This window comes from Brassica napus, chromosome C9, assembly GCF_020379485.1.
Source record: "Brassica napus cultivar Da-Ae chromosome C9, Da-Ae, whole genome shotgun sequence".
NCBI classification, from domain to species: Eukaryota; Viridiplantae; Streptophyta; class Magnoliopsida; order Brassicales; family Brassicaceae; genus Brassica; species Brassica napus.
In genome coordinates, this window is record NC_063452.1 from 10347593 (window position 1) to 10372637 (window position 25045).

General features: G+C 35.6%; 3 protein-coding genes across 5 annotated transcripts; 2 read left to right on the forward strand and 1 right to left on the reverse strand.

Moving 5' to 3' along the window:
• Positions 1-4907: 4907 nt before the first annotated feature.
• Positions 4908-8616, forward strand: LOC106445418 (putative disease resistance protein At1g63350). The gene is made up of 2 exons (XM_013886973.3): positions 4908-8206; positions 8319-8616. Exons 1-2 carry the CDS (start codon positions 5549-5551, stop codon positions 8364-8366), a joined length of 2706 nt encoding a protein of 901 aa, XP_013742427.3. The 5' UTR covers positions 4908-5548; the 3' UTR covers positions 8367-8616.
• On the reverse strand, positions 8585-11042 carry LOC106445420 (flavin-containing monooxygenase FMO GS-OX-like 4). 2 transcript variants are annotated; one of them, XM_013886974.3, is made up of 6 exons: positions 9969-10666; positions 9806-9876; positions 9569-9721; positions 9281-9499; positions 9036-9209; positions 8585-8933 (listed from the first exon to the last, which is right to left on the reverse strand). In XM_013886974.3, the coding sequence occupies exons 1-6, from the start codon at positions 10549-10551 to the stop codon at positions 8748-8750; spliced, it is 1386 nt and encodes a 461-aa protein (XP_013742428.1). In that variant the 5' UTR covers positions 10552-10666; the 3' UTR covers positions 8585-8747. The 2 variants fall into 2 exon arrangements, 1 of the variants encoding a protein (XP_013742428.1); XR_007329301.1 differs by lacking the exon at positions 8585-8933 and having other exon boundaries at positions 9056-9209; positions 9281-9369; positions 9969-11042.
• A 1360-nt stretch (positions 11043-12402) lies between these two features.
• On the forward strand, positions 12403-14772 carry LOC106445421 (3-oxoacyl-[acyl-carrier-protein] synthase III, chloroplastic). Of its 2 annotated transcripts, XM_013886976.3 has the most exons (8): positions 12403-12424; positions 12516-12797; positions 12897-13182; positions 13296-13401; positions 13503-13621; positions 13799-13863; positions 13953-14178; positions 14260-14772. In XM_013886976.3, the coding sequence occupies exons 2-8, from the start codon at positions 12613-12615 to the stop codon at positions 14479-14481; spliced, it is 1209 nt and encodes a 402-aa protein (XP_013742430.2). In that variant the 5' UTR covers positions 12403-12424; positions 12516-12612; the 3' UTR covers positions 14482-14772. The 2 variants fall into 2 exon arrangements, with proteins under 2 accessions (XP_013742430.2, XP_013742429.2); XM_013886975.3 differs by having other exon boundaries at positions 12407-12797.
• The last annotated feature ends 10273 nt before the right edge of the window (positions 14773-25045 follow it).

Genomic DNA, 25045 nt, shown 5'->3' on the forward strand with positions numbered 1-25045 from the left:
CAACCACTGTAAAGTGGTTGATTCGCCGCGTTTAACATTTCGTAAAACTTTTTTGCATCTATATTAGGTTCTTCATCTTCATCATGAGCTACGAATGCATCAGCTACCATATCATGAACCCTATCATAATCTACCATCTCCTCCTGATGGTAACTATGTTCATTATGCAAATGATGATCAACCGGTTCTTTTTCCTGAAAATTGCTATTACTACTACTTGCTTCATTCTGATCATAATTAAAACCTTCTCCATGTTGAAACCAGATATAGTAATTTGCCGTGAAACCTCTATTTATTAAATGCTTCCAAACATTTTCACGATTTGCCCGTTTCGAATTGTTGCATTTCCGACAAGGACAGAACATCTTACCACTTTCTTGGGCGAGCGGTGTTGAATCTGCTTGATGCATAAATGTCTCCAGACCCGCAAGGTATTCTTTCGTCACTCTCCCGTTAGCATCTCTATGCATATACATCCACTTTCGCAACTCGTAAATAGTCCCGGAGCCAGCCATTTTTTTTCTTTCACGTTTTTTGTTGTTGGTGTGTTTAAAATGATGTTCAAACATCCATATTTATAGGAAAATTCGAATCTGGTAGTTGTAATTTTGCCATGAATTTACGACGAAAATTAATTAGGTGGGCAAAAAAAACGTGTAACACCTATAAAGTTGGTGGATTCAAAAATTTCCTCGCTAAATACACGTAAACTATTACCTCGTAAATACCACGCAAAGTTTACGTCGTATTTACGAGGAAATAGTTTTTCCTCGTAAAATACTCGTAAAATTACATCCACTTTACGACGAAACAGTTTTGTCGTTACGTTACGAGGAAATAACGATGACTTTAGTTTTTCACGTAAATTCGTCGTAAACTCGACGCAAATTTACGAGGATTGTTTTTCCTCGTTAATTTTCGTAGTTAAGCATGTGTTTTCTTGTAGTGTTTGTCATTAACTCTCGGATGGCTTCATGAACGATCGATACGAGGGACTTGACATCGATCGATATTTGGTGGTGACTATCGGTCGATATTGAGTTGCGACCGTCGACCATCTCTTGCTTCTAGCGAAGCTCAAAAGATCTCTAAATAGCTCCAAATACATCATTTCCTTGCAAATAGTACCTGGACATGTAAATACTCTAAATAGACTCTATATAATAATAAATGTATCTTAAAACACTTATAAACCATGGCTAATAGTAGGTAAAATCCATGGTTTATGGTGTATGTATTGTTGGATGTCAAAAATGACGTGGTCGGCTAAACATAAAATTAATTCTCTAACCAATCACAATACATATGATTAAATTTGTGTATGGCTAAACATAAATACGTGGACACAAAGACACAAGATACATAATCTTTATAAATGAAAGTTACAGAAACGTCCAAGAAACGCATGTACGTATTATTTTGCAGCAGTTCATGGATCCTTAAATGTATCTACCGACAAAACCATTCCTAAGTCCCACACAAAAGACTCGATTTTTTATAAAGAAAAGAGAAACGAGCAAAAACTTTCCCGTAAGGAGTTTCAATATCAAGAAATGAAAAGTGAATTAATATGAAGTTCAAAAATCAACTCAAACCTACAAGCTAAGAATCACAGCATCAAAAATATTATTATACAGTAATCTACAAAAGTTTAACGCTCATGGCTTATGCAAGAAGCCCGGTGAATCCCTACCTGACCAGAGAAGAAGATTTGCAGCTCTGGAACTTGTTCGTCGTAGATGAATATGGACAAAAATTGTGAGAAATAGCTGGATACAGCTTCAGATAGCACTCAAAATTCTTATTATTCTACATCTTGCTATATTCGACATGCCTATTTTTAGAGATAATTTGCGAAATGGAACACATTCTACTTGAGTTTGTACAAGGCCAGTCAAGGGATGAAGAGGGTGATGGATGGCTGGTATTGAGAGGAGGGGCCTCTTCTTGACGTCCAAGCTTTAGTAGACTAACCTTTTCATCGATCAGAATTAGAGTACAGAGCACTCATCTGGCTGCTTTGCTTCTGAGTTTTTGTAGTTTGTCCTTTTCTGTTATTGATATAAATAGAGAAAGAGATCACTTGTGTGTTTCCAAATTAATTCTTGATTGACAAAACAAGTAATCTTAGCTTTTCTAGGTTTTTGACGCAGAAACGGGTGATGAACGGTGAGGATATATATTCGTCAAGGTCATTTACGTAGCATGGCAGATCTATGGGACCATGAACACTAATTCAAACTAAGAATCAAATGTATGCATGTATGATGGAGTTTGTGTTCAAATTCAAAAGACCACATTTCCTAAAGTTGTGATTATGCCACTAAACCATCATCGACTACAGAGGAGAGCCGCGGTTGTAAGGACAAAACCGATGCAGTGAGCTTGAAATCTCTAGAGATGAGCAGAAGGGTCTTGTGAGAGAGAAGAAATGATGAGATATTTTTGGTAGATTTATAATAGATTTAAGAAAAAAAATTTGAAGAAAAAAAGGGGTTAAACCCGATTCTATTAAAGACACAGACCTAACTTCCGGGTGGGAGGTCCAGCCCACGACAAGCTAGCCCTCTCCCGGGTTTTCATACGGACGTATCCGCAGCCATGGTGAGCAGAACAATGTGACTTAGTTTCCGCAGCAGGAGGATAGAACCCGGAATGCGTTTGCATCTAAGGCCCGTCCACTACCACTGGACTACAATGACCACTCAGATTTAAGAAATATATTTGGCAGTTTTGGAAGATTTCATATTTTAGTGATCTAAAAACAAAATAACTGAAGAGGCAGAATGCGTAATCCCTTATATATTAACTGAGAAGCATTACAACTTTTTTTTATAGCCACATGTTATCATTAAAATGATTTTTAGAATCTTTAGAGAAATAAGTTGGTTCATCCAAATATATAATAAGTTTCTTATTAAACTAACCATAAATTCATTATTAATGTTTTGATTATTTCCTTAAATAAAAATTACATAATTGTCTAATGTGGTTAAAGTATATATGAAAATTAATGATTTTGAATAATAAAGATTTGATAAAAAAATTAGTGTATCTTCTATCATATTTGTTTAATTTTAAACTATTAAAATAAATTAAAAACCCACATTAACCATATAATAAAAAATTTAGATTTTTATCTATATGTTATATTTTAAATTTTTTAAAACTACTATAAATTATTAAAACTGTTAAAAGTCTCACATTCAAATTGTGTGATACGTGATATAATTTTTTTGTTATAACAAGATACAAATGATTACAAAATCATATAACAAAGTCTCATTTAGTAAGTATTAAGATAAAAAGATATATATATATATATATATATACATGTGTCTATATATTGTTTTAAATTAAACTATATACCATATAAAACACACATAAATAGTTTAATTTTGAAATGTACTTTCAACAATTTTTTTGATAAAAATTTTGAACTAGTATTGACAACTTATTTTTTAAAGAAATTATAAATTACTAAAACTATTAGTCACACAAATAAAATTTTGTTATCAGTAATTTAACTTTTTGTTATAAAAGATACAAATGATAAAAAAAAAATCATATGAGTAGAAAGCATCATTTAATAGATATTAATATTAAAAATATACTATATATATGTTGATATCATTTAAATTTAATTATATGATATATCAAATAGAAAAAAAATATTGTTTGGATTAATAAAATTCACATATATGTTCACATCAATTTAGTTATATATGTAATAGTTACCGACTTTTAATTATTCAATCTATATTTATTGTTTCATAATATGTAAAAAATATATTATACATAAAATAATTTATGTATATAATGTTCATCCCGCAAGACACGGATCTTAACCTAGTCTGAATAATATATATATAGAACACTGAATAATATGTAATAATTCTATTCTTATATTTATGTACGCATATCATTAGGTCATAGTTATAATAGATTATAACACAAGCTAAATAAATAGATCATAGAGTTAAAATTATAACAAGTATTCACGACGAAGGTATACCGTATACCAACGAGTTCTAGTCAAGATATAGACAAACGAATTATAGAACGACTAGAATATATAAGAAACTATTAATCTACGTATTCTATCATATGTAGATCTAGGGGGTGGGCGTTCGGGTACCCATTCGGATTTGGTTCGGATCTATTCGGGTTTCGGATTTTCGGGTTTAAAGATTTCAACCCCATTCGGGTATTTCTAAATTTCGGTTCGGGTTCGGTTCGGGTTCGGATAATCCATTTAAATTATTTTTAAAATTTTAATATTCATTATATACTTAAAATTTCTCAAAATCTATAAAGCAAAATAATATATTACATATAAATTTAGTATAATATATATCAAAATGCCTAAAATTAACATATAAATTGGTTTGGTTTGAATATTTGGATAGAAAATCAATAGATATTTCAAGTATTTTGGTGTTTTGAATTTATTTTAGCTATTTTAGACATTTAGTTTTGACTATTTATGTATATTTTCAAGTATTTTAGACAACTTAAAAGTATCTTATATATTAAATCTAAAAATAAGTAATATATTTAGGTATATAAATCTATTTCGGTTACATTCGGGTACCCGAGATACTTCGGTTCGGGTCGGGTTCGGTTCTTTAGATACCAAAATTTTGAAACCGTTCGGATATTTAATCAATTTTACTTCGGGTTCGGTACTACTTTTTTGGATCGGGTTCGGTTCGGTTGTTCGGATCCGAGTTTTCTGCCCAGGCCTATGTAGATCATAGTAAAACACATTGAATCTGTTTTCTAAACTAGTTAGATACCCCAAATGATTATCATAAGTCAACGTAGGAAATAAAATGAAATATGGTTTCAATATTCTTCAAGAAAATATACGCATATTCTTATTTTCTTTCTAATAGTTTTTCTATTTAAGAATTTTTTTTATAAAACTATTTTAACATTTAGAAATGGCAAGAAATGTTCAATATGGCCAATAAATCATATTGGGACAATTGAAAGTTGAATGTATCTCATTTTACCAATTCCTTTTTTTTACCAAATAAAATTTGTTGTTTTACTTTTGATTAAATATTGCTCTAATTTATGTTAATATGTCTATTTAGAACTTAAGCAAACACTAATGGGTTTATTTTCATTTATTTTATTATAGATAGTATATGAAAATCTGATATAATTATTTATTTTTTGTAAGTTCAAATCACTTGTAGACTACAAATTCAAATTTGAAATAACAAAATAGTAGTAATACCAAAACCAAGGAGTGAAAGGCATCAGCGTACAGTGAAGCAAAAATTTCCACAAGATAGTGTTTTTAATTTCAATTATGCGAAGTAATTTCGGAAAAGTAACAAGATTAGGCAATGGGATTAATAAACTATCTCTGCTTTTTCTTTACAGAATGTTTTTATTTCTTTTTATTTTAAAAAGTTCAAAAAGTGAACTATGACACTTTTTTCCTTTCAAAACAAGTTATTGCTCTTATTCTCTGCATCAGAAAAATTCAAATACGCTCTTCCTTTTTCTCTCTCTCTCTCTCCATCTGCGTAAGATGGGAAACTGTTTCTCTGTCTCCATTCCATGTGATCAATGCATGAGCAACATCTTTAATACGGTAGACGTCAACGAGGGTTATATTCGTAATCTCCCCGAGAATCTTGCGTCTCTGCAGACAACAATAGAAGAGCTCAAGGCAAGACGAGATGACTTCTTAAGAAGGATCACAAGAGAGGAGAACAGAGGTCTGCAGAGGCTAGCCGAAATTCAGGTATGGCTTGATAGAGTTGAGGCTATCGAAAACAGAGTCAACGATGTTCTCAGTGCTAGGAATGCTGAGCTTCAAAGCTTGTGTGTTTGTGGGATTTGCTCTAAGACATTAAGACAAAGCTATCGTTATGGAAAAAGTGTTGTCTTGATTTTGAGGGAGGTTGAGACTCTCAAACGTAGTGGCCATTTCGAAGTGATTGCCGAGCAACCTCAAGTACCTATGGTGGAGGAAAAACCTATGCAACCAATGATTATTGGTCGAGAAAGAACATTTGAAAATGCATGGAATCATCTTATGAAAGATGAAGTTGGTATTATGGGTCTCCATGGTATGGGTGGAGTAGGAAAAACAACTCTTCTCAAACAGCTCAACAACAAGTTTAGTGATGAAAGGTATGGCTTTGAGTTTGTGATTTGGGTTGTTGTGTCTAAAGAGTTAGAGATAGACAAGATTATAGATGAAATCGCTCAGAAAGTTCGTCTTGGTGGAGAGGAGTGGAAACAAAAAGAGAAGAGACAGAAGGCTGATGTTTTATACAATTTCTTAAGGAAAAGAAGATTTGTCTTGTTTCTGGATGATCTATGGGAGAAGGTGGATTTAGCTGAGATTGGAATCCCGATTCCAACTACTCAAAATCGATGCAAAGTAGCATTCACCACTCGTTCCCAGGAAGTTTGTGCGCGCATGGGGGTTGAAAACCCAATGGAAATCAAATGCTTGGAGGAAAATGACGCATTTGGTTTCTTCCAAAAGAAGGTTGGACAAACAACACTAGGAAGCGATCCGGAGATCCCAAAACTTGCACGAGTAGTTGCTAGAAAATGTCGTGGCTTACCATTGGCGCTTGATGTCGTAGGCGAGACAATGTCATGCAAAAGGACGAAGCAGGAATGGCTTCATGCGATAGATGTTTTGACTTCATACGCTACAGAGTTTTCTGGCATGGAAGATAAGATCCTTCCGCTTTTAAAGTATAGCTACGATAATCTCAAGGCTAACCATGTCAAGTCGTGTTTTCTATACTGCGCTTTATTTCCAGAAGATTATAAGATACCTAAAGAAAAATTGATAGGCTACTGGATATCCGAAGGGATAATCGATGGAAGTAAAGGTATAGAAAGAGCGGAGAACATGGGTTATGAGATCATCGGTAGTCTTGTTCGTGCATCATTGTTGATGGAGGATGTTGATTGGCACGCAATGGATGTTGTATATATGCATGATGTCGTTCATGAAATGGCCTTGTGGGTCGCATCTTACCAACAAAAAGATGCTTTCGTTGTGCATCCATTGTTCTATGGAATGCCAAAGATTAAGAACTGGAGCGCTGTGAGAAGGATGTTATTGATGGGTAATAAAGCTCAGAGTTTCTTTGGCAGTCCTGAATGTCCACAACTCACAACTTTGCTCCTGCAACAAGGGAAGTTAGCAAAGTTCCCGAGTGGGTTCTTCAAGTTGATGCCAAGCCTACTTGTATTGGATCTTTCAGATAATGGAAAGCTCTCTGAAGCACCGGATGGAATATCGAAGGTAGGTTCATTGAAATATCTCAACTTGTCCTATACTCCTATAAGTGATTTGCCTAAGGATCTACAAGAGTTTGAAAAGCTTATTCACTTGGATATATCGGAAACACGACAACTTTTGAGTATCTCTGGGATATCAAGTCTATATAATTTGAAAGTGTTGAACTTATATCGTTCCGGGTTTTCATGGGATCTCGATACAGTGGAGGAGTTGGAGGCCTTGGAACATTTAGAGGTTCTAACGGCATCAGTCAGTGTTCGTCCGCGCGTGGAGCAATTTCTGAGCTCTCAAAAACTGACTAGTTGTACAAGATCGCTAGACATCTGGAATACCAATCAAGAACCATACGAAATAGCACTTCCGGTAACTATGGAGAAGCTTCGTGTTTTCTGCATTGAAAGCTGCACTATATCTGAGATAAAAATGGGAAGGATATGCACGAAAAGCAAGACGGTTTCTCCTCTGCACAACCCGACTACTCCATGCTTCTCCAGTCTATCCAAAGTGTATATATTGGCTTGTAACTGCTTGAGGGAATTGACGTTGCTGATGTTCGCTCCATCTCTTAAACGTCTTGTTGTTAGATATGCAAACAACCTTGAAGATGTAATAAACAAAGAGAAAGCTTGTGAAGGTGAAAAGTCAGGGATAGTTCCTTTTCCAAACCTGAATCGTCTTGTGTTGGATAGTCTGCCGAAGCTGAAGAATATCCACTGGAGTCCTCTGCCCTTTCCATGCCTAAAGAGAATCGATGTATTCCGATGTCCAAATCTGAGAAAGCTTCCACTCGATTCAAGAAGTGGCATGCACGGTGAAAATACATTCACATTAAGATACACTGAGAAGGAATGGATTGATGGTGTGGAATGGGAGGACGAAGCTACCAAAACCCGCTTCTTACTTTCAACACTACAGGTCTAATATTACTCCTCTTTTTCTTTATTTGATTTTTTTTTTTGTTTTGTTTAGCTTTGACTTTTGAACTACTTCCATCCTTAATGCATCTCTTTTTGTTTGTATATGTTAGATTGATTACAGCCACAAGTTCTCTCTCAGGTATCGAGTTCGAAGTTGAAATGCTATTTGGGTTTCTTCTAAAAGGTTTGTGGTTGCTTTCAACTCTCTCTCTCTCTCTCTCAAGTTTCTCTCTATGTGTGTTGCTTTCCATGAGTTATTTTTCTGATTTGCATCAACATTTATAATATGGTTTGTGGTTGACTGGAATGTCTATATTACGCTAACTGTATTTTCTACCTTAAAGAACTTCTCAAATGTGTTCACCGAAGAGAAGTCTTGGTAAGCTTAACATTTCTTTTCATCTGCATATTCTGCTATACATATTGCCCCCAGTCCAATGAACCACGGTCCCACTAAATACATAAAAAATTGACTTACGTTTTGCTGGCAAGACCATTGTAACAAACCTTATTTGACTAAGATAAAGTCTCATATTTTGTTAAAGACTACTATACAAAGAGAAATCTTGATAGGCTTGAGAAACCAAATGATGATCTTCCCATTCATCTCTATACGTCTCCGGATGCTTCATCACCCGCATGAAACTCGTCAAACACATCTCTTTCCTCCATTTCTCTGTTCCTGAGCACCCACATTGCGAAGCCAACCCATCAAAGTACTCAAACTGCGAAAAAGGTGCAAGAAACACACAAAAAAAATAGTACATTATTGTATAGGCTTTGGTCTCTCACAGGCAGGAGAAACAGAAGTTACAGGGTTTTTTTACTTGTGAAATGCCTAAACAGTGAGTATATCGCTTAGGAATCCCTTGTGCTTCAAGTGTGGCATATTCGGTTTTGATTTCCACCATCATATCTTCTTTCGAAGGAAGAGTGATCCGACCCGATAAAACACCCGCAATCCACTTGCTTTGTAGCTCAAACAAATGGAACGGTAAAACCTGGAGAAAAAAAAAATCCAATTTGTTATATAACAAACATATAAAAAAGAAAAGGGAAGTGAGCTTTGTACCTTCCATGTTATACCGACGAAGGAGAGTGACGGTGCGAATGCTGGAGAGAAAATGTGCTTGTACAATGGTCCCACACAGTTATCATTTACTGTAACACTTCCATTGGTTTCAAGAAACGGGAAATGATACTTATAGCCAGTGCAATGCATAATAACATGGGCCAAGATCGTTTTCCCGTTCTGAAAAACCACTGAACCATCCTCATGGACACGTTCTATCTACATGGCTTTCAAGAAAACAGTACTCCTGATCAACTACGGTAAGTAAAACACTCTCTTAAAACTCACCATGGAATGCACCCACAGGTTAGTATGACCATTCTGTTTGATGAAAGTATCGGCTGCATTTGACCAAGAAGCCACATGAACCTCTTTGGCAACTCCAGCAATGTCCCTACTTATATCAACAGCACTTGCAGAGCTTCCAATAAGCACAACAACCTATATGATCAAGTACAACACACAAGCTTCACATGAAACTTAGTATTACATCAGAATCTGACATTATTGTCTGACATAAATTACCTGTTCTTTAAACGGTTCGGGAATACGATAATTATGGCTATGCATCTCCTTCCCTGGCCAAGAACTTATCCCTGAAACAGTTTCCAGACCAAACACACTTTAGTTTCAATACCATCTTTGATTTTTTGGATGAAACAAGGATCAATCAACAAGTCTTAGCTACCAGGAATGTCAGCGAGACGAGGCTCAATGTAATGTCCATTACAAACAACAACAGCGTCGTAAAGCTCCTGACGACGAACTTTCTCCTCTTTCTCCGTAAACTCAATCCTCCATTTCGTTATCCCTCCTTCGCCGTCGCTTTCCTCCGCCGGAGAAACCCGCTCAACCGTCGTCTCGAACCGTATCATCTCCTCGACCGCAAACTCCTCAGCGAAATCTTGCAGGTACGCGACAACTTCACCGTGACTTGGAAACCTCCTCGGATCTCTTGATTTTCCGGGTCGGATCACGAACGGGAAGTCTATGAATCCCATGCACTCTCGAGGAAGGTTGGTTCGGAGGGAGTGGTAGACGCTTGAGTGGACTATGGGTCGGGTCGGGTCAACGCTCAACGGATCTTGTTCGACATGATCGGTGTAGATCCAAGTTCCCCCCACTTGATTCTGCCTCTCGAATACGACCACAGAGTGGCCTTCCCGTCGAAGCTCTCTCGCCGCTACTAGACCGGCGGCTCCAGCTCCGATTACGGCCACGTGGCGACATTTGATTGATGGTGCCATTTGGATAATGCTTGAGTCAACCATGGAGGGTACTGTAGTTCAAATGCCCGGCCGCTCCAGTGCCGATAATGCCACGTGGCGTGGTATGATTCGTGGGCCAGCATGGGTGTTCTGTAATTAAAATGGTCCACCCAAGTCAAAAAGTTAAGTTTGTCGGGCTTAAGGGGTTCACTGAGTAAATTTAGTCAAACAAAACCAGGTTTGAATATACAAATTAAACCAGACATTAACTTTAAACCGGTTTTTATCCTCTCTCGATTCCAAAAGCGCCTAAAGAGGTAAAAGAAAGCTTCTCAACAAGATCTATGAATCATACCAATAACCCAAAAATGTGTTACTTGCTACTTATAATATCTTATGAGTCCTAGATTTTGGAGACAGAAAGGTAACTGATGTGTTTCAAGCTTTGTATTCGGTTTGGTTCCTTCTAAACCCATTAATTAAGTTTCTTCATGAATCCCATTCGATTCTCTTTTGCGTTTCTTCATGAATCCGGTGCGATTCTCTTCTGTGTTTAAAGATAATATTAGTTGTATTAGAGATAATTAAGAAATGAATATTAACAAATTCTAACAAAAAATTCATGCTTAGATTTAGGCCTGGGCATAAAATTCGGAATCCGAAATCCGAACCGAACCCGAACCAAAAAACCCGACCCGTTATCCGACCCGAAACGTAAAAATACCCGAACGGGTCTTGTAGGGTGGTACAAAAAATATCCGAACCCGAAGTGTTATTAACCGAACCCGAACGGGTAACCCAAAAATCCGAAATTAATAGTCAATATAAATATTTTAAAATATATATAAGTATTCCAATTATTAAATTCAATATTTGTGGTAATATTATATATAATAATAAATATTAAAATTCTAATAAATGTTTTAAGTACACAATTAGTTATAAATAAGTATTTTATAATTTGCTCATTGAAATAAAAATTCTACTCTCTATAAGGCAATACATATTTTTTACAAATGATGTTTGTTTTCATGCTTGATTTAACATTTTATTGTTATTTTATCAATTTTATATGTGATAGATTAATTTTTATTTAATTTAGATGTTTTTCTTTATGTTTTACTTTTAAAATTTTGTTTTTTACTTTGGTTATATCCGAACTGAACCGATATAACCCGAATCCGTATGATATATGATTACTTTATGGGTTTTATGATGCAATATAATTTTGAACCGAACCCGAAGTGTTATTATCCGAACCCGACCCGTACTAATAAAATTTTAGTATGGGACCTAGAAGCATAAACCCGAAAATCCGAAAACCCGAATAACCCGACCCGAATGCCAACGGGTATCCGAACGTCCAGGCCTACTTAAATTTATTTTAAATTTGATTTAGTAATATTGAACCGCACTATATTTTTCACTATATCCAATGTTCAAGAAAACAAGAGGTGTCCCAACGCATAGCGCCTAAAACGATTAAACGGACGATTAGATTATTAGTTAAACGACTTACACGTTTATAAATTATAGCAATATAAATACACGTAATGTTTTATATTAAATATTATTATTTATAAATTATAAAATTTTATATTCAAAAGAATCTAGATTATAATATTTATGAGTGTAAATTATATATTATTTATTATTACAATGTAACTGTCTAGACTGTTTTATTATACAAATATACTACATATTCTGTGTTTCTAGTTTTTCTAATAAAGATTCTCTTTCTCGAAGATGTATCTATCTACCACATGAATCTGGTGCTAAACTGGCGCAGAAAAAGAGAGAGAATCTGATGTTGATGTTTAGTGGACTTAATTGACAAATTATTAACTTCAATGCCAAATTTGTGAATAACTTATAAAATTACTTACTTGATGATCAGGCTGGTTGTTTTCGGTAATAAGCATAGGAATCTCCTCAAGTTTGTAGCTTCTGCCACTCTCTCTCTCTCTCTCGTCTCCTCCTCCTCTTCGCTTCGGAACTTACAAAGATTTGATTTTTTTTTTATACAGACAAACAAACACAACATCGAATTCTAAACTCCCAACTGAGATAAAGAGACAGAAGATCGTCGATTCTCTGTAATCCAACAAAGATTTGTTCAACACAATGGCGAATGCATCATCAGGGTTCTTCACTCCTCCTTCAGTTTCTTCTTCCAAGCGAGGCAGAACCACCCACCTCCCCGTTAGACTTTCTGGATCTGCGTTTTGCGTCTCTAAAAGGATTCTCTGCTGCTCAAGCCTCCATAACCATCCTTCTCCTTCTCCTCCTCCTCAGTATCGTCCACCCAGGTAGGTGAATAAAAACTCTGTCTTTTGATTCAAAATCGTTTCTTGAAATGGTCTCTCTCTAATTCATCGTTCCCTTTGGTTCTGTCTACTTAAAAAAAGGATAGTGCCAAGTGGCTGCAAACTGATCGGATCCGGCTCAGCAGTCCCTAGTCTTCTCATTTCTAATGATGATCTCGCCAAGATAGTCGATACTAATGATGAATGGATTGCTACTCGTACTGGTATTCGCAACCGTCGAGTTGTGTCAGGCAAAGATAGCTTGGTTGGTTTAGCAGTAGAAGCAGCTACCAAAGCCCTTGAAATGGCAGAGGTTCTTCCTCAAGATGTTGACTTAGTCTTGATGTGTACTTCCACTCCTGATGATCTCTTCGGTGCTGCTCCACAGGTATCTGAATGTCGCTTTGAAGGATTGATTGAATTGCTATATAATTGTATCTTTGTAGATATGAATTTTGATTCCTGTTGATTGATTAGCTATTGATTCTATATTGATGGCAGATTCAGAAGGCACTTGGTTGCACTAAGAACCCCTTGGCGTATGATATCACAGCTGCTTGTAGTGGATTTGTTTTGGGTCTTGTCTCAGCTGCTTGTCATATAAGAGGTGTAAAATCTTAGAAAGAATGCAGAAAGTTGATTTAGTATCTAATGAGAGTGAGTAGTCTATAATAATTAATAACTATATTAGTCTTTTTTTATTTGCAGGAGGTGGTTTTAAGAATGTTTTAGTGATTGGAGCTGATTCTTTATCTCGGTTTGTTGATTGGACCGATAGAGGATCTTGCATCCTCTTTGGGGACGCCGCTGCTGCTGTGGTTGTTCAGGTACTTTGCCTTATGAAGCTTTGGAGCTGTCATTGTAACATATGTATGTATGCATGCAAGTAACCTTAAGTATATTATCATAGGAAAGAAGATTGCTCCCACATTACAAACCAAATATTGATCTAAAGCAACACTTCTTCAAAATTTGTCGATAAGTGTACTTTTGTAATCATGCAGGCTTGTGATATTGAGGATGATGGGTTATTTAGTTTCGATGTACACAGCGATGGAGATGGTCGTAGGTAATTTGGTTAATATTACCTTTCTTTAAGAGTCAGCTTCTCCTGCTTTACCCTTAGGAACCAACAGTTTAGATTCTCTGTTTCTGCAGACATTTGAATGCTTCTATTAAAGACTCCCAAACCAATGGTGCTTTGAGCTCCAACGGATCTGTGTTGGGAGACTTTCCACCGAAACAAGCTTCATATTCTTGCATTCAGATGAATGGAAAAGAAGTATTCCGATTTGCTGTCAAAAGCGTTCCCCAATCTATTGAGTCTGCTTTACAAAAAGCTGGTCTTCCTGCTTCTTCCATTGATTGGCTCCTCCTTCACCAGGTAACCGTCTTATCATTCACTGATAAGAATCTGAGAGTTAAAAAGTTAAACTGGTGAAAGTCTATATAAATATTGTTGCAGGCAAACCAGAGAATAATAGACTCTGTGGCTACAAGGCTTCAGTTTCCACCGGAACGAGTCATATCAAACTTGGCTAATTACGGCAACACAAGCGCTGCTTCGATTCCTCTAGCTCTTGATGAGGCGGTGAGAAGCGGAAAAGTTAAACCGGGACATACCATAGCTGCTTCCGGTTTTGGAGCCGGTTTAACTTGGGGTTCAGCAATTATCAGGTGGAGATGAATGGCTAAGTTCCACATGTATGTTTTACTTCAGAGCCAAAGTTTTTTTTTATGTTCTCTCTTCACTAAGTAGAGGAAGCACTGGAAAATTGGTCTAACTGGTCTGGTTTAGTCCGGTAAACTAGAAGGTAAACCGCATTTTGTCTGATTTCCTTTTTCACTTTTAACTTGAGGTTTCATAGTTTCTTTGTTACTCTGTTAATCATTTAAAAGAAAAAGCTCTTTTCATCGTTCTTGTTTGTAATGTTAAGACAACATTTCTCTATTTTCTTAATATTTTAATGTTTTTTTTATTTCTTTTTAGTTTGCTTGTGATAAAGTTTTGAGTTCAAACCATATTCGATCAGATCTCAACCAAACCAATAAATTAGGGTCAAATTTGCTAGTTCATAAGCAGGACAGACACTATGTTCATGAAGCATAACGATCGACAAGTACACCATCTAGTAAGACCATGCGTCCTTTATAAATTGCAAGGCCATGTGCCTACAAAACCATGTGTCAATAAGACCACACACATATTAGGCTATGTGCTAGAAAACAAATTCGCATACTATTGCAATATGAACACAGGACCATGAATCTATTTAGATCACCTGATCGTATAGGCAGGGCCGGCTTATTTGGGGGACAAGCGGTGCGACCGCTCCGGGCCCAGCCCGTGTCCCCCCCCGGTATAATACTAATTAAGGGGTCCAATTTTTTTATAATCTATATTTTTATATATAAAAAATTATAAATATAATAAATAAAATTGAAAAAGGTCCAAATTATTTAAAATGTATATAGTTTTATTTTCATTACAAAATATTACTGATTAAATTTTAAAAACATTTTAAACATTATCAACATATAAATTTTAGAGGGTAAAAAAAATATTTTTCGCTTTAGGACCCGTAACAGTGTTGAGCCGACCCTGTGTATAGGCTCCGTGGAACGACCTAAGAGATCTAGGTCTCTTTTAGTGTCATATGCCTTCGTGATGAAGAATCTCTTATCGGATTCCCAAATGGTCTAGGCCATGACAATCTAGGTAACCTCTGTGAAGAAATATCCTTCTCCCTAAGTCACCTACGAACTTGCTGTGAAGGTATGATCCATATAGTCCAAAAGCACAAGCCTAAAGCACAAGTTATCTTCCGATTTCAGATATGAATTCATAAGATAAATAAAACTATTGGAAATATTTAATCTAGGAAGAAAATTATCTTTTACATGAAAGGAAATTTTTCTATATTTAAGAATATAAAACGGAGATCGGCAACTATTCACTTTCGATATAGAAACAGGCAGCTAAAACTATGATTTACAGACCATTTACATTATACTCCTGCTCTATTTATTAATAAAATATTATATTTAATTTCTTCTTGCTGTTTTACTACTCTACTTCATATTTCCGTAGTGTTGTGAAGAATCTTGTTTAGTTTTATCCTACCCGAAAATTATAAATAATGTGTGGTCTGAAGCTCTAGTTTTATGAGCAAGATAGCAAGGGTGAGAGGTCTCAACAAATCGATGTTCCTCAACAATTTCATCTATGTCACAAATGATTGTATGCATCAACCATATTTTTCTTAACAGGAATTTGATAAATATTCTATATCGACTCCCACCCATAAACATTACTGACCCCTATTAAATTTAGTTTAACTATAAACAAACAAAAAAAATTAAAAGTATATACTAGTCTAACAAAATTTTATTATATATAAATTTTTTGTGCAATATTATATATAACTAAAATAAATAAACCTATTAAATTTAAATAAACACAATAATTTATATTGATTATCTAGTAAACTGAATATTGATTAATACATAACTCATCGAACATTTTTTGAAAATGGCTCTTCTGCTTAGAAACGAAATGTATAGATACTCCAATATTTTGTGTTTACTGAAATCAAGCTTAATTCAAGAATTCAGATTAAAATTATATCCTTTTGATTTTGTTCCTTATAACTTTAGAATTTATATTTAATCTATTATTTATTATTTTAACTAATAAAATAATTGAAATAAATATATTACATAATAAAATTTCATATTTTCTTGATTCCATCAAAAATATTTTTTAAATGAAATATATTTATAACATCAATAATACATATAAAATTTTAAAATAGTTTCGATATAAAAATAAGTAGCACAATAATTTAATATTTATCTAAAATACATAATATTTTTATTTCTATAAAAAAATAATTATTTAAATTATAATTTGGTATGATTTCAGTAGTTTATTTTCTCTGATTCCACCACATTCCGAGGCTGTTGACTCACATGCCCGTGTACGCGTTGCACGAAACCCTCAGGCCCTCCTTGCAAGATGGTGTACGTGTGCAGGAACGTGAAGGAAACGTTGATCTCGTGGTGGTTTTTGTAGTGCGCTATTCTTAAAATGGAACCAACCAGAAGCAGAACCGGTCCTAGGAAATCTAGGACCAGAAGCAAATTATATTCGAACCCCGATTGAGCTAAGAGAGTTTATTGTTTTCAGATTTCACCCCTAGACTAAAGGAAAGTTATAAAAAAGTATGTCCGAAATTGTATTTATAATGAAACAGCCTGAAGCCACTGCTTCCTTGACTTGGCCCAAGGACCGGTTCTGACCAGAAGCCTTCTCAAGTCTATGTTCGAATTGTTCTGCAACGAAACTAAATTTGGCAACTACAAATAGTTTCAAAATTAAATATTTGTTTTAGGATTTCAGATTTATCTTGAAAACTATGACTACGTTTGAATGAATATTAAATTATTAACTTTAATTTTTTAATTATTTAACGATTTAGTTTTTACGACAAGAAAATCATTTTATTACTCAAGTCTGATGTGATCTAAGTAACTAGACCGAAATAGATAACCAACAAAAAAAAAAGAGTTATATGAAACGATCGACTAGTTTTAGCTAGGTAATCTGTAGTTCCATTTTATCCTCAAAATTTTCTATTCAGTTTTTGTATTTCTTTCGATTCCGTCGAGAAATCCGGCTATGCCTGAGGTTCAATTAACATTGTTATTAAGTTTTTGCAGTCCATCCCAAAATGTTGACATGTCGAATGATACAATATGTTTTTCATTGTCCAGCGTAGTGTTTCCAACTACGTATACAATGCAGATTTGGGGTTTCTTAATTTTTTTTTTTTTTTTTTTTTTTACTTTTTCGAGTTAAAAAAAAAATTAAAAACGAACTAATCGCGGGCCACCACGTGTCAGTGGAGCCCGCGAACAGTGTAAGAAACCCTTAAAGACCGACTACTATTTGGTAGTTTTGGTAACCGGTTTCTTAAAAAAAAGTGAATCCTACACGGGACCCACACGCTAAAAACCCTCTAGTATCCTTAGATGAAATGCTCTTGTACCACCCATAAGATATGTCGGTTTATCGATATCCTTCCGCATCCACTAAAAGATCAATGTAAAGTTTTTAACGGTTTAGTTTTTATCACAGTCAACTATAAGTGTAGTTATTACTATGGGGGAACGATAACTGACAAATATACATTCAATTCAATTGTTGAACTAAATATCCTTTTTTTTTCTTTTTCAAAGAGCGATTAAAAATCTCTTAAAGCCTATCAAAATTAGGGGTCCAAATTGTATTTGCTGCAAATTAAAATCGGTTACATACACTAACTTGTAAACTAATATTTTATATTTAATATATATATATATATATGTTGTTAATAGTAAAACAGAAATTTTGTAAATATCATTTTCAAAAACATTAATAATATATTTTTCAAAAAGCCACATATAAAAATTGATTTATATTAATTGCATTTTATTTGGTTTATAAACGTTCATATTTTTATGCATTTCCGTTGATATCTTATAACAGCCTATACACCTGTTATAAAATTTAACAAAACATAATAAAAGTATCATAATTTCTTCTAATAAATTTATATAAAAATTTATAAACATTTTAATAAGTATAAATATCTATAAATAGTGAAAAGTAAGTATTTATAAATTTTATTTTCAAAAGATGCTTTAAACCACAAACAGAATAATGTTTTTTAAAATAAATAACAACAATATTTTTAGAACTATAAGAATATTATAAACGTATGCCATAATCTAACTGTTACGAGCTTCCCTACTTTGTTAGTATGAATTGGAAGTTTTTGAATTAAAATATCTAATTTTATAAATTATTTTAAAAGATTTATAAATCACCTTTAAAGGATAATAATCATTAATAAACCATTTGTAAAAAATATTTATACAGATTTATAATTCTATTTAAAATCGAATTAATGCAAAACTAAAATGATCTATATCACTACAAGAAAACGTGTCCATAACAACGAAAATTTACGACGAAAATATTTCGTCGTAAATTTACATGGTGTTTACAATGAAGTTACGAGGAATCCAACTTTCGTCGTAAACGCCATGTAAATTTACGACGAACAGTTTTCGTCGTAAAATCCATGTAAGTTTACGACGAATGTACGTGGAATGAGAAATACGTCGTAATCATTACATCGACATTACAACGAAACATGTTACCGTTATATTTAGGTGAAAACGTGTATTCAATGCGCTTTAACTTACCTAATTTTGTCGTAAAGTCGTTGTAAATATTATGTTAAAACCATGTAAAATCCATGTAAAATATTTCTTGTAAAATCGTTTTTATATTTCAACTACCCAACTCGAAAATTTCTCTATATATATGTCATTTCTCACAACTCTCTTCCTCACAACACACAAACGGAAAAAAAAATCAGAAAAAAAAATTTCAAAAAAAAATTTAAGAAAAAAATGGCCGGTGGCGGTAGTATTTACGAGTTACGGAGTTGGATGTATTTGCACAAAGATTCCGACGGGAGGGTGACGAACGCATTTCTGAGCGGGCTAGAGACATTCATGCACCAGGCGGGCTGTACACCGATCACACAGGAAAGCGGTAAGATGTTCTGCCCCTGTCGAAAATGCAAGAATTCAAAATTTGCACGTAGTGAAACTGTATGGAAGCATTTAGTAAACAGAGGATTTACACCACAGTACTACATTTGGTATCAACATGGAGAGGGTTATGGGGGAAATGAAGCTAGTAGTAGTAATAATAATTTTGAGGATGGTCATCATAGTGAAGAACCGAATCATTTGCATAATGAATATAATTATCATCAAGATCAGGAGCAGATGGTAGATCATGATAGGGTTCAAGATATGATTAGTGATGCATTTTTAGAAACAACTACAACAATAGCTGATGGAACTGGAAATGTAGAAGAACCTAATTTGGATGCAAAAAGGTTTTATGAAATGCTAGATGCTGCAAATCAACCAATCTACACTGGTTGTAGAGAAGGTCTCTCTAAATTGTCTCTAGCAGCTAGGATGATGAATATTAAAACGGATCATAATTTACCTGAGAATTGCATGGATGCATGGGCGGAGTTGTTTAAAGAGTATTTGCCAGAAGACAACGTGTCTGCTGAATCTTATTATGAGATTCAGAAATTGGTTTATAGTCTTGGGTTGCCTTCGGAGATGATTGATGTTTGCATCGACAACTGCATGATCTACTGGAAAGAAGATGACAAGTTAGAAGAGTGTCGATTCTGCAAAAAACCACGATTCAAACCGCAAGGCCGTGGGAGGAATAGGGTACCGTACCAAAGGATGTGGTACCTACCAATTACAGACAGATTGAAAAGATTATATCAATCTGAGAGGACTGCTGCGTCGATGAGGTGGCATGCGGAACATGTCCAGAGAGATGGTGAGGTTGCACATCCATCAGACGCAAGAGCGTGGAAACATTTCAACAAGGTACACGCAGATTTTGCTACAAATATTCGGAATGTCTATCTTGGGTTATGCACCGATGGATTTAGTCCATTTGGAATGTCTGGTAGACAATATTCTTTGTGGCCAGTCATTCTTACGCCGTACAATTTACCGCCGGATATGTGCATGGAACAAGAATTTCTATTTTTGACCATATTAATCCCTGGGCCGAAGCATCCAAAACGGTCTCTTGATGTTTTTCTTCAACCGTTGATAGAAGAGCTAAAGCAATTGTGGTCAGAAGGGGTGAGGACGTACGATTGTTCCTTGAAAAATAATTTTACGATGCGAGCAGTTCTGCTGTGGACGATAAGTGATTTCCCTGCTTATGGGATGTTGTCTGGCTGGACAACACATGGAAGATTATCTTGTCCATATTGTCTTGGATCGACGGATGCTTTTCAACTGAAGAATGGTAGGAAGAGTTGTTGGTTTGATTGTCATCGTCGCTTTCTTCCACTTGCCCATCCGTACAGAAGAAATAAGACATTGTTTCGGCACAAAAAAATTGTCAGAGACGGTCCTCCTCCATATCTCACCGGCCAGCAGATCGAAGCAGACATTGATTATTACGGAGCTCAGGAAACAGTTAAAGTTGGAGGAAATTGGCATGTTCCTGGAAATATGCCTGATGGGTATGGTGTGTCTCACAATTGGCATAAGAAGAGTATATTTTGGGAGCTACCCTATTGGAAGGATCTTCTCTTACGCCACAATCTGGATGTCATGCATATTGAGAAGAACTTTTTTGAGAACATCATGAATACATTACTTAACGTCCCTGGGAAGACAAAAGATAACAAAAAGTCAAGGATGGACTTACCTGATATTTGCTCAAGAAGTGAGTTACATATCAAGAGCAATGGAAACGTTCCTGTTCCCATCTTCCGGTTGTCATCAGAAGCCAAAACAACCTTGTTTGACTGGGTTGCATCAGAAGTTAAGTTTCCTGATGGTTATGTTTCAAATCTGTCAAGATGTGTTGAACGAGGTCAAAAGTTCTCCGGAATGAAGAGTCATGATTGTCATGTGTTTATGCAACGACTACTTCCATTTGCTTTTGCCGAGCTCCTTCCAGCAAATGTCCATGAAGCACTTGCAGGTAATTATAATTTTATAATATATATACATATGTTATGAAATGTTATTAATTTGATTACTTTTGCAATATACAGCCATCAGCGCTTTTTTCAGAGATCTTAGCACACGTACGTTCAAGGAAGAAGTCATCGAACAACTTCATCATAACATTCCGATCATATTGTGCAACCTGGAGAAGATATTTCCTCCTTCATTTTTTGACGTCATGGAGCATCTAGTTGTCCACCTACCGTATGAAGCATTGCTTCGTGGACCTGTTCACAACGGATGGATGTATCCGTATGAGCGACAGATGAAACATTTGAAGGGGAAAACAAGAAATCTTGCAAAGGTGGAAGGTTCAATAGTTGCGGGGATTTTGACAGCTGAAACATCTAACTTCACATCATACTACTTTGCTCCAAATGTTCGTACGAGGAAAAGAGTTCCTAGAAGATATGATGTGTGGAGTACCGACATCATATCCAATTGATGGTGTTCCTGACATTTTCTGCGAAATTGCACGGTTTGGTGGTAAAACGAAAGAAGTATGGTGGTCATGTGAAGAGGATAAATATAGTGCCCACACTTATATTCTGCTCAACTGCGAGGATGCAGTGACCCGTTACTTTGAAAGGTATATATTTTTGTGAATGTTAATTATATGAATTGAAGTTAATTATGTATGACTTGATTATTTGTTTAATTTGCAGCATGTTTGTATCTCAAGTTGAAGAAGCAATACCAGGAATATCTGCAACTGATGTGGACACACGTAAAGATAAGCACTTTGTCAAGTGGTTAAAATCACAGGTACGTATTATATCTCATACATTGATTAATTAAGTAAGTGTTTTGATACTTCAATATTAATTAAGAATAACTGCTTTGTGCAGGTTGATTATGACGATCCTTATTATCCCGTATGGTTTCACGAATTGGTTCAAGGTCCAGTTGCAAAGGTCACCACATCACCTATGTATTTCACACGAGGATTTACCTTTCACACATACGAGTATGGGAGACATCGGGCAACGAGTAACTACGGAATATGTGTGAAAGGTGAAACGGACTTTTACGGGATCTTGCAGGAGATTATTGAAGTGGAATTTCCGGGGTTATTGAAGCTAAAATGCGTCCTCTTCAAATGTGAATGGTTCGATCCTGTTGTGAACCGAGGGATTCGGTATAACAAATTTGGTGTTGTGGATGTCAATTTTGGGAGAAGATACAACAAATTTGAGCCTTTCATTTTAGCTTCACAAGCCGAGCAAGTTAGCTTCCTTCCTTATCCTCGGCTTCGAACTTCCGGGATAAACTGGTTAGCTGCTATCAAAATTACACCTCGTGGACGCATTGTCGCTGGAGAAGAACCGCCCTTGCAAGAAGAAGACGCTATCAATGAAGTTGAGGTACCAGAACAACCAACTGATGAAATCCTTTTGATCGACCCGCAAAACTTTCAATATGAAGATATTCCCGAAGATGCGACAGATGAAGCACGTGAAGACGAGTTCGAGAGAAGCGACGATGATGATTGTAATGATAGTGATGAGAACGAAAACGATTTAGAGTGATGTAATATTGATGAGAACGAAAACGATTTAGAGTGATGTAATATATGTAACAAATGTTGTATTTCTCTATTGTAACGTATGTTTAAAGAAATATTGTTTTTTTACCATCCTAATGTATGTGTAACAAATGTTGTTTTATATAATATGTATTTCTTTAGTTTTTAAAAAATTATTTGGAGTTTTAGGATTTTAGAGTTTAAGTTGGAGAAAGAGCACAAAGTAGTAGAGAAGATATATGATGTTAGATGATATGTGACTTTGGGGTTTAGGGATTTCATTCTCGGTGTTTAGGGTTAAGCGTTGTAAAATCGTTGTAAAAATAACACGGGCATGGTAACTTCGTCGTAAATGGTTAAATCGATTCCACGTAATTTCGTCGTAAATGGAAAAACGCGGGCCTGGTAACTTCGTCGTAAACGCGGGCCTGGTAAATTCGTCGTAAACCGACGTTTCGACGTAATTTCGTCGTAAATTGAAAAACGCGGGCCTGGTAACTTCGTCGTAAATGAAAACGCTGGCCTGGTAACTTCGTCGTAATATTACGTCGCGTTTACGACGAATCATTTTCTATATATTGAGATGCCGAGACGAGGCAGCCTCGTTCATTCCTCCCAAAGTCCTCTCCTCTCCCTCTAAGGTACATTCTCTTTCCTCCTTTTTTTTTTAAGTTACTTTAGGTTATTAATTAGTTAGGTAATTAGTTTAGATGATTAGTTAGATAATTAGTTTATGTGATTAGTTAGATGACGGAATACTATAGTTTAGGTGATTAGTTAGGTAACGGAATAATTTTTTAATTATGTCGTCATAATTGATTAAATTTATTTAAATTTTTTTTAGATGGCTCCTAGAAGGAAACCAGCAGCACCTACTTATGCCCAGTTGTTTGGCGATGGTTCCGGTACATCTTCTTCCGGTCCATCGTCTTCCGATGCAGTTCCAGACTCTCAACTTCTCAGAGAGTTTTTTCGAGTCCTCCTCTTCCACCGCAGATGCCTCCACCTCCTCCTCCAGCGGCTGCACCTGAGCCTGTTCCAGAAGGTGCAGTTAATCCGGATTTGTGTGTGCCTTCATATGCTCCCTTCGCGAGATATACGGTGGAGGATTTGCTTGCCCAGCCTGGACGGGAGGGTTTGGATGTTCTAGACCCCGATAGACCCCGAGGAACTTATGGGTAAGTTATTAATTTTTATTACATTAAAATTTAATTAATTTTTATTTTCTAACGGTTAATTTGTTTTTTTTCAGGTTTGGGGCTAACAACCGTGTTAGCCGGAGCGTTTCGGCGACGATTAAGGGTTACTACGACGGGGCATATCCGAACTGGAGCAAGACACCAAATCACGTTAAGATCACGTGGTTTAAATGTTTTGCGGTAAGATTTTTAAATTTAATTGAATTTTCACTATTTAAATATATATATATATATATATATATATATATATATATTTTTTTTTTTTTAATATTTATTATTAATTGTAATTTTTTTAAAATTTTTATGTTTCAGCAAAAGTGGCATTGGTCTTTGGGAATCACCGAGAGGGTGAAGGCGGAATTCGTTGCAAAGGCAAAGATACGCCTCTGCAACACAGTCTCTGATTGGAAGGACAAGTGGGAGATCTACGGGTATGAGGGAAAGCCCACTGAGCTCACGACGGATGTGTGGGATGGCCTCATCGCCTATTGGGAGCACCCCTCTTCGATCAAAAAGGCCAATTCGTGCTCGGCTTCTCGAAGGACGAAGGATAAAGATGGTCATTTGCCCATGCTTCACAGAACCGGACAAAAACCTCATGCAGGAGTCCGTCTAGAAGCTGTAAGTTTTGTTTTAAATATATATTTTAAAATATTCAATTAATATAATTTATAATATTTAATTTTTTTTTTTTTTTGTAGTTCGAGAAGACGGGAGTCTTACCTTCTCTGTCTGACCTATTCAAGATGACTCACGCCACATCCGACGGAGTTTTTGTGGATCCTGCATCTGAGAAACTCTTCCAAACAGTGGCTGGTCGGATTGAAGAACGGGAGACGCAACTAACCCAGGAGTCTCCCGATGGATTACCAGTCACATTGTCCACCGAAGAGGTCGACAAA

Coding starts and splice junctions, on each gene's coding strand:
- LOC106445418 (XM_013886973.3), top strand. CDS start 5,549: ATGGGAAACTGTTTCTCTGTCTCCATTCCATGTGATCAATGCATGAGC. Junction 8,207..8,318: donor TCTTACTTTCAACACTACAG/GTCTAATATTAC, acceptor TGTATATGTTAG/ATTGATTACAGCCACAAGTT.
- LOC106445420 (XM_013886974.3), bottom strand. CDS start 10,551: ATGGTTGACTCAAGCATTATCCAAATGGCACCATCAATCAAATGTCGC. Junction 9,722..9,805: donor CCGAACCGTTTAAAGAACAG/GTAATTTATGTC, acceptor TTGATCATATAG/GTTGTTGTGCTTATTGGAAG. Junction 8,934..9,035: donor ACTGTTTAGGCATTTCACAA/GTAAAAAAACCC, acceptor CCTTTTTCGCAG/TTTGAGTACTTTGATGGGTT.
- LOC106445421 (XM_013886976.3), top strand. CDS start 12,613: ATGGCGAATGCATCATCAGGGTTCTTCACTCCTCCTTCAGTTTCTTCT. Junction 12,798..12,896: donor CCTCAGTATCGTCCACCCAG/GTAGGTGAATAA, acceptor ACTTAAAAAAAG/GATAGTGCCAAGTGGCTGCA. Junction 14,179..14,259: donor ATTGGCTCCTCCTTCACCAG/GTAACCGTCTTA, acceptor ATATTGTTGCAG/GCAAACCAGAGAATAATAGA.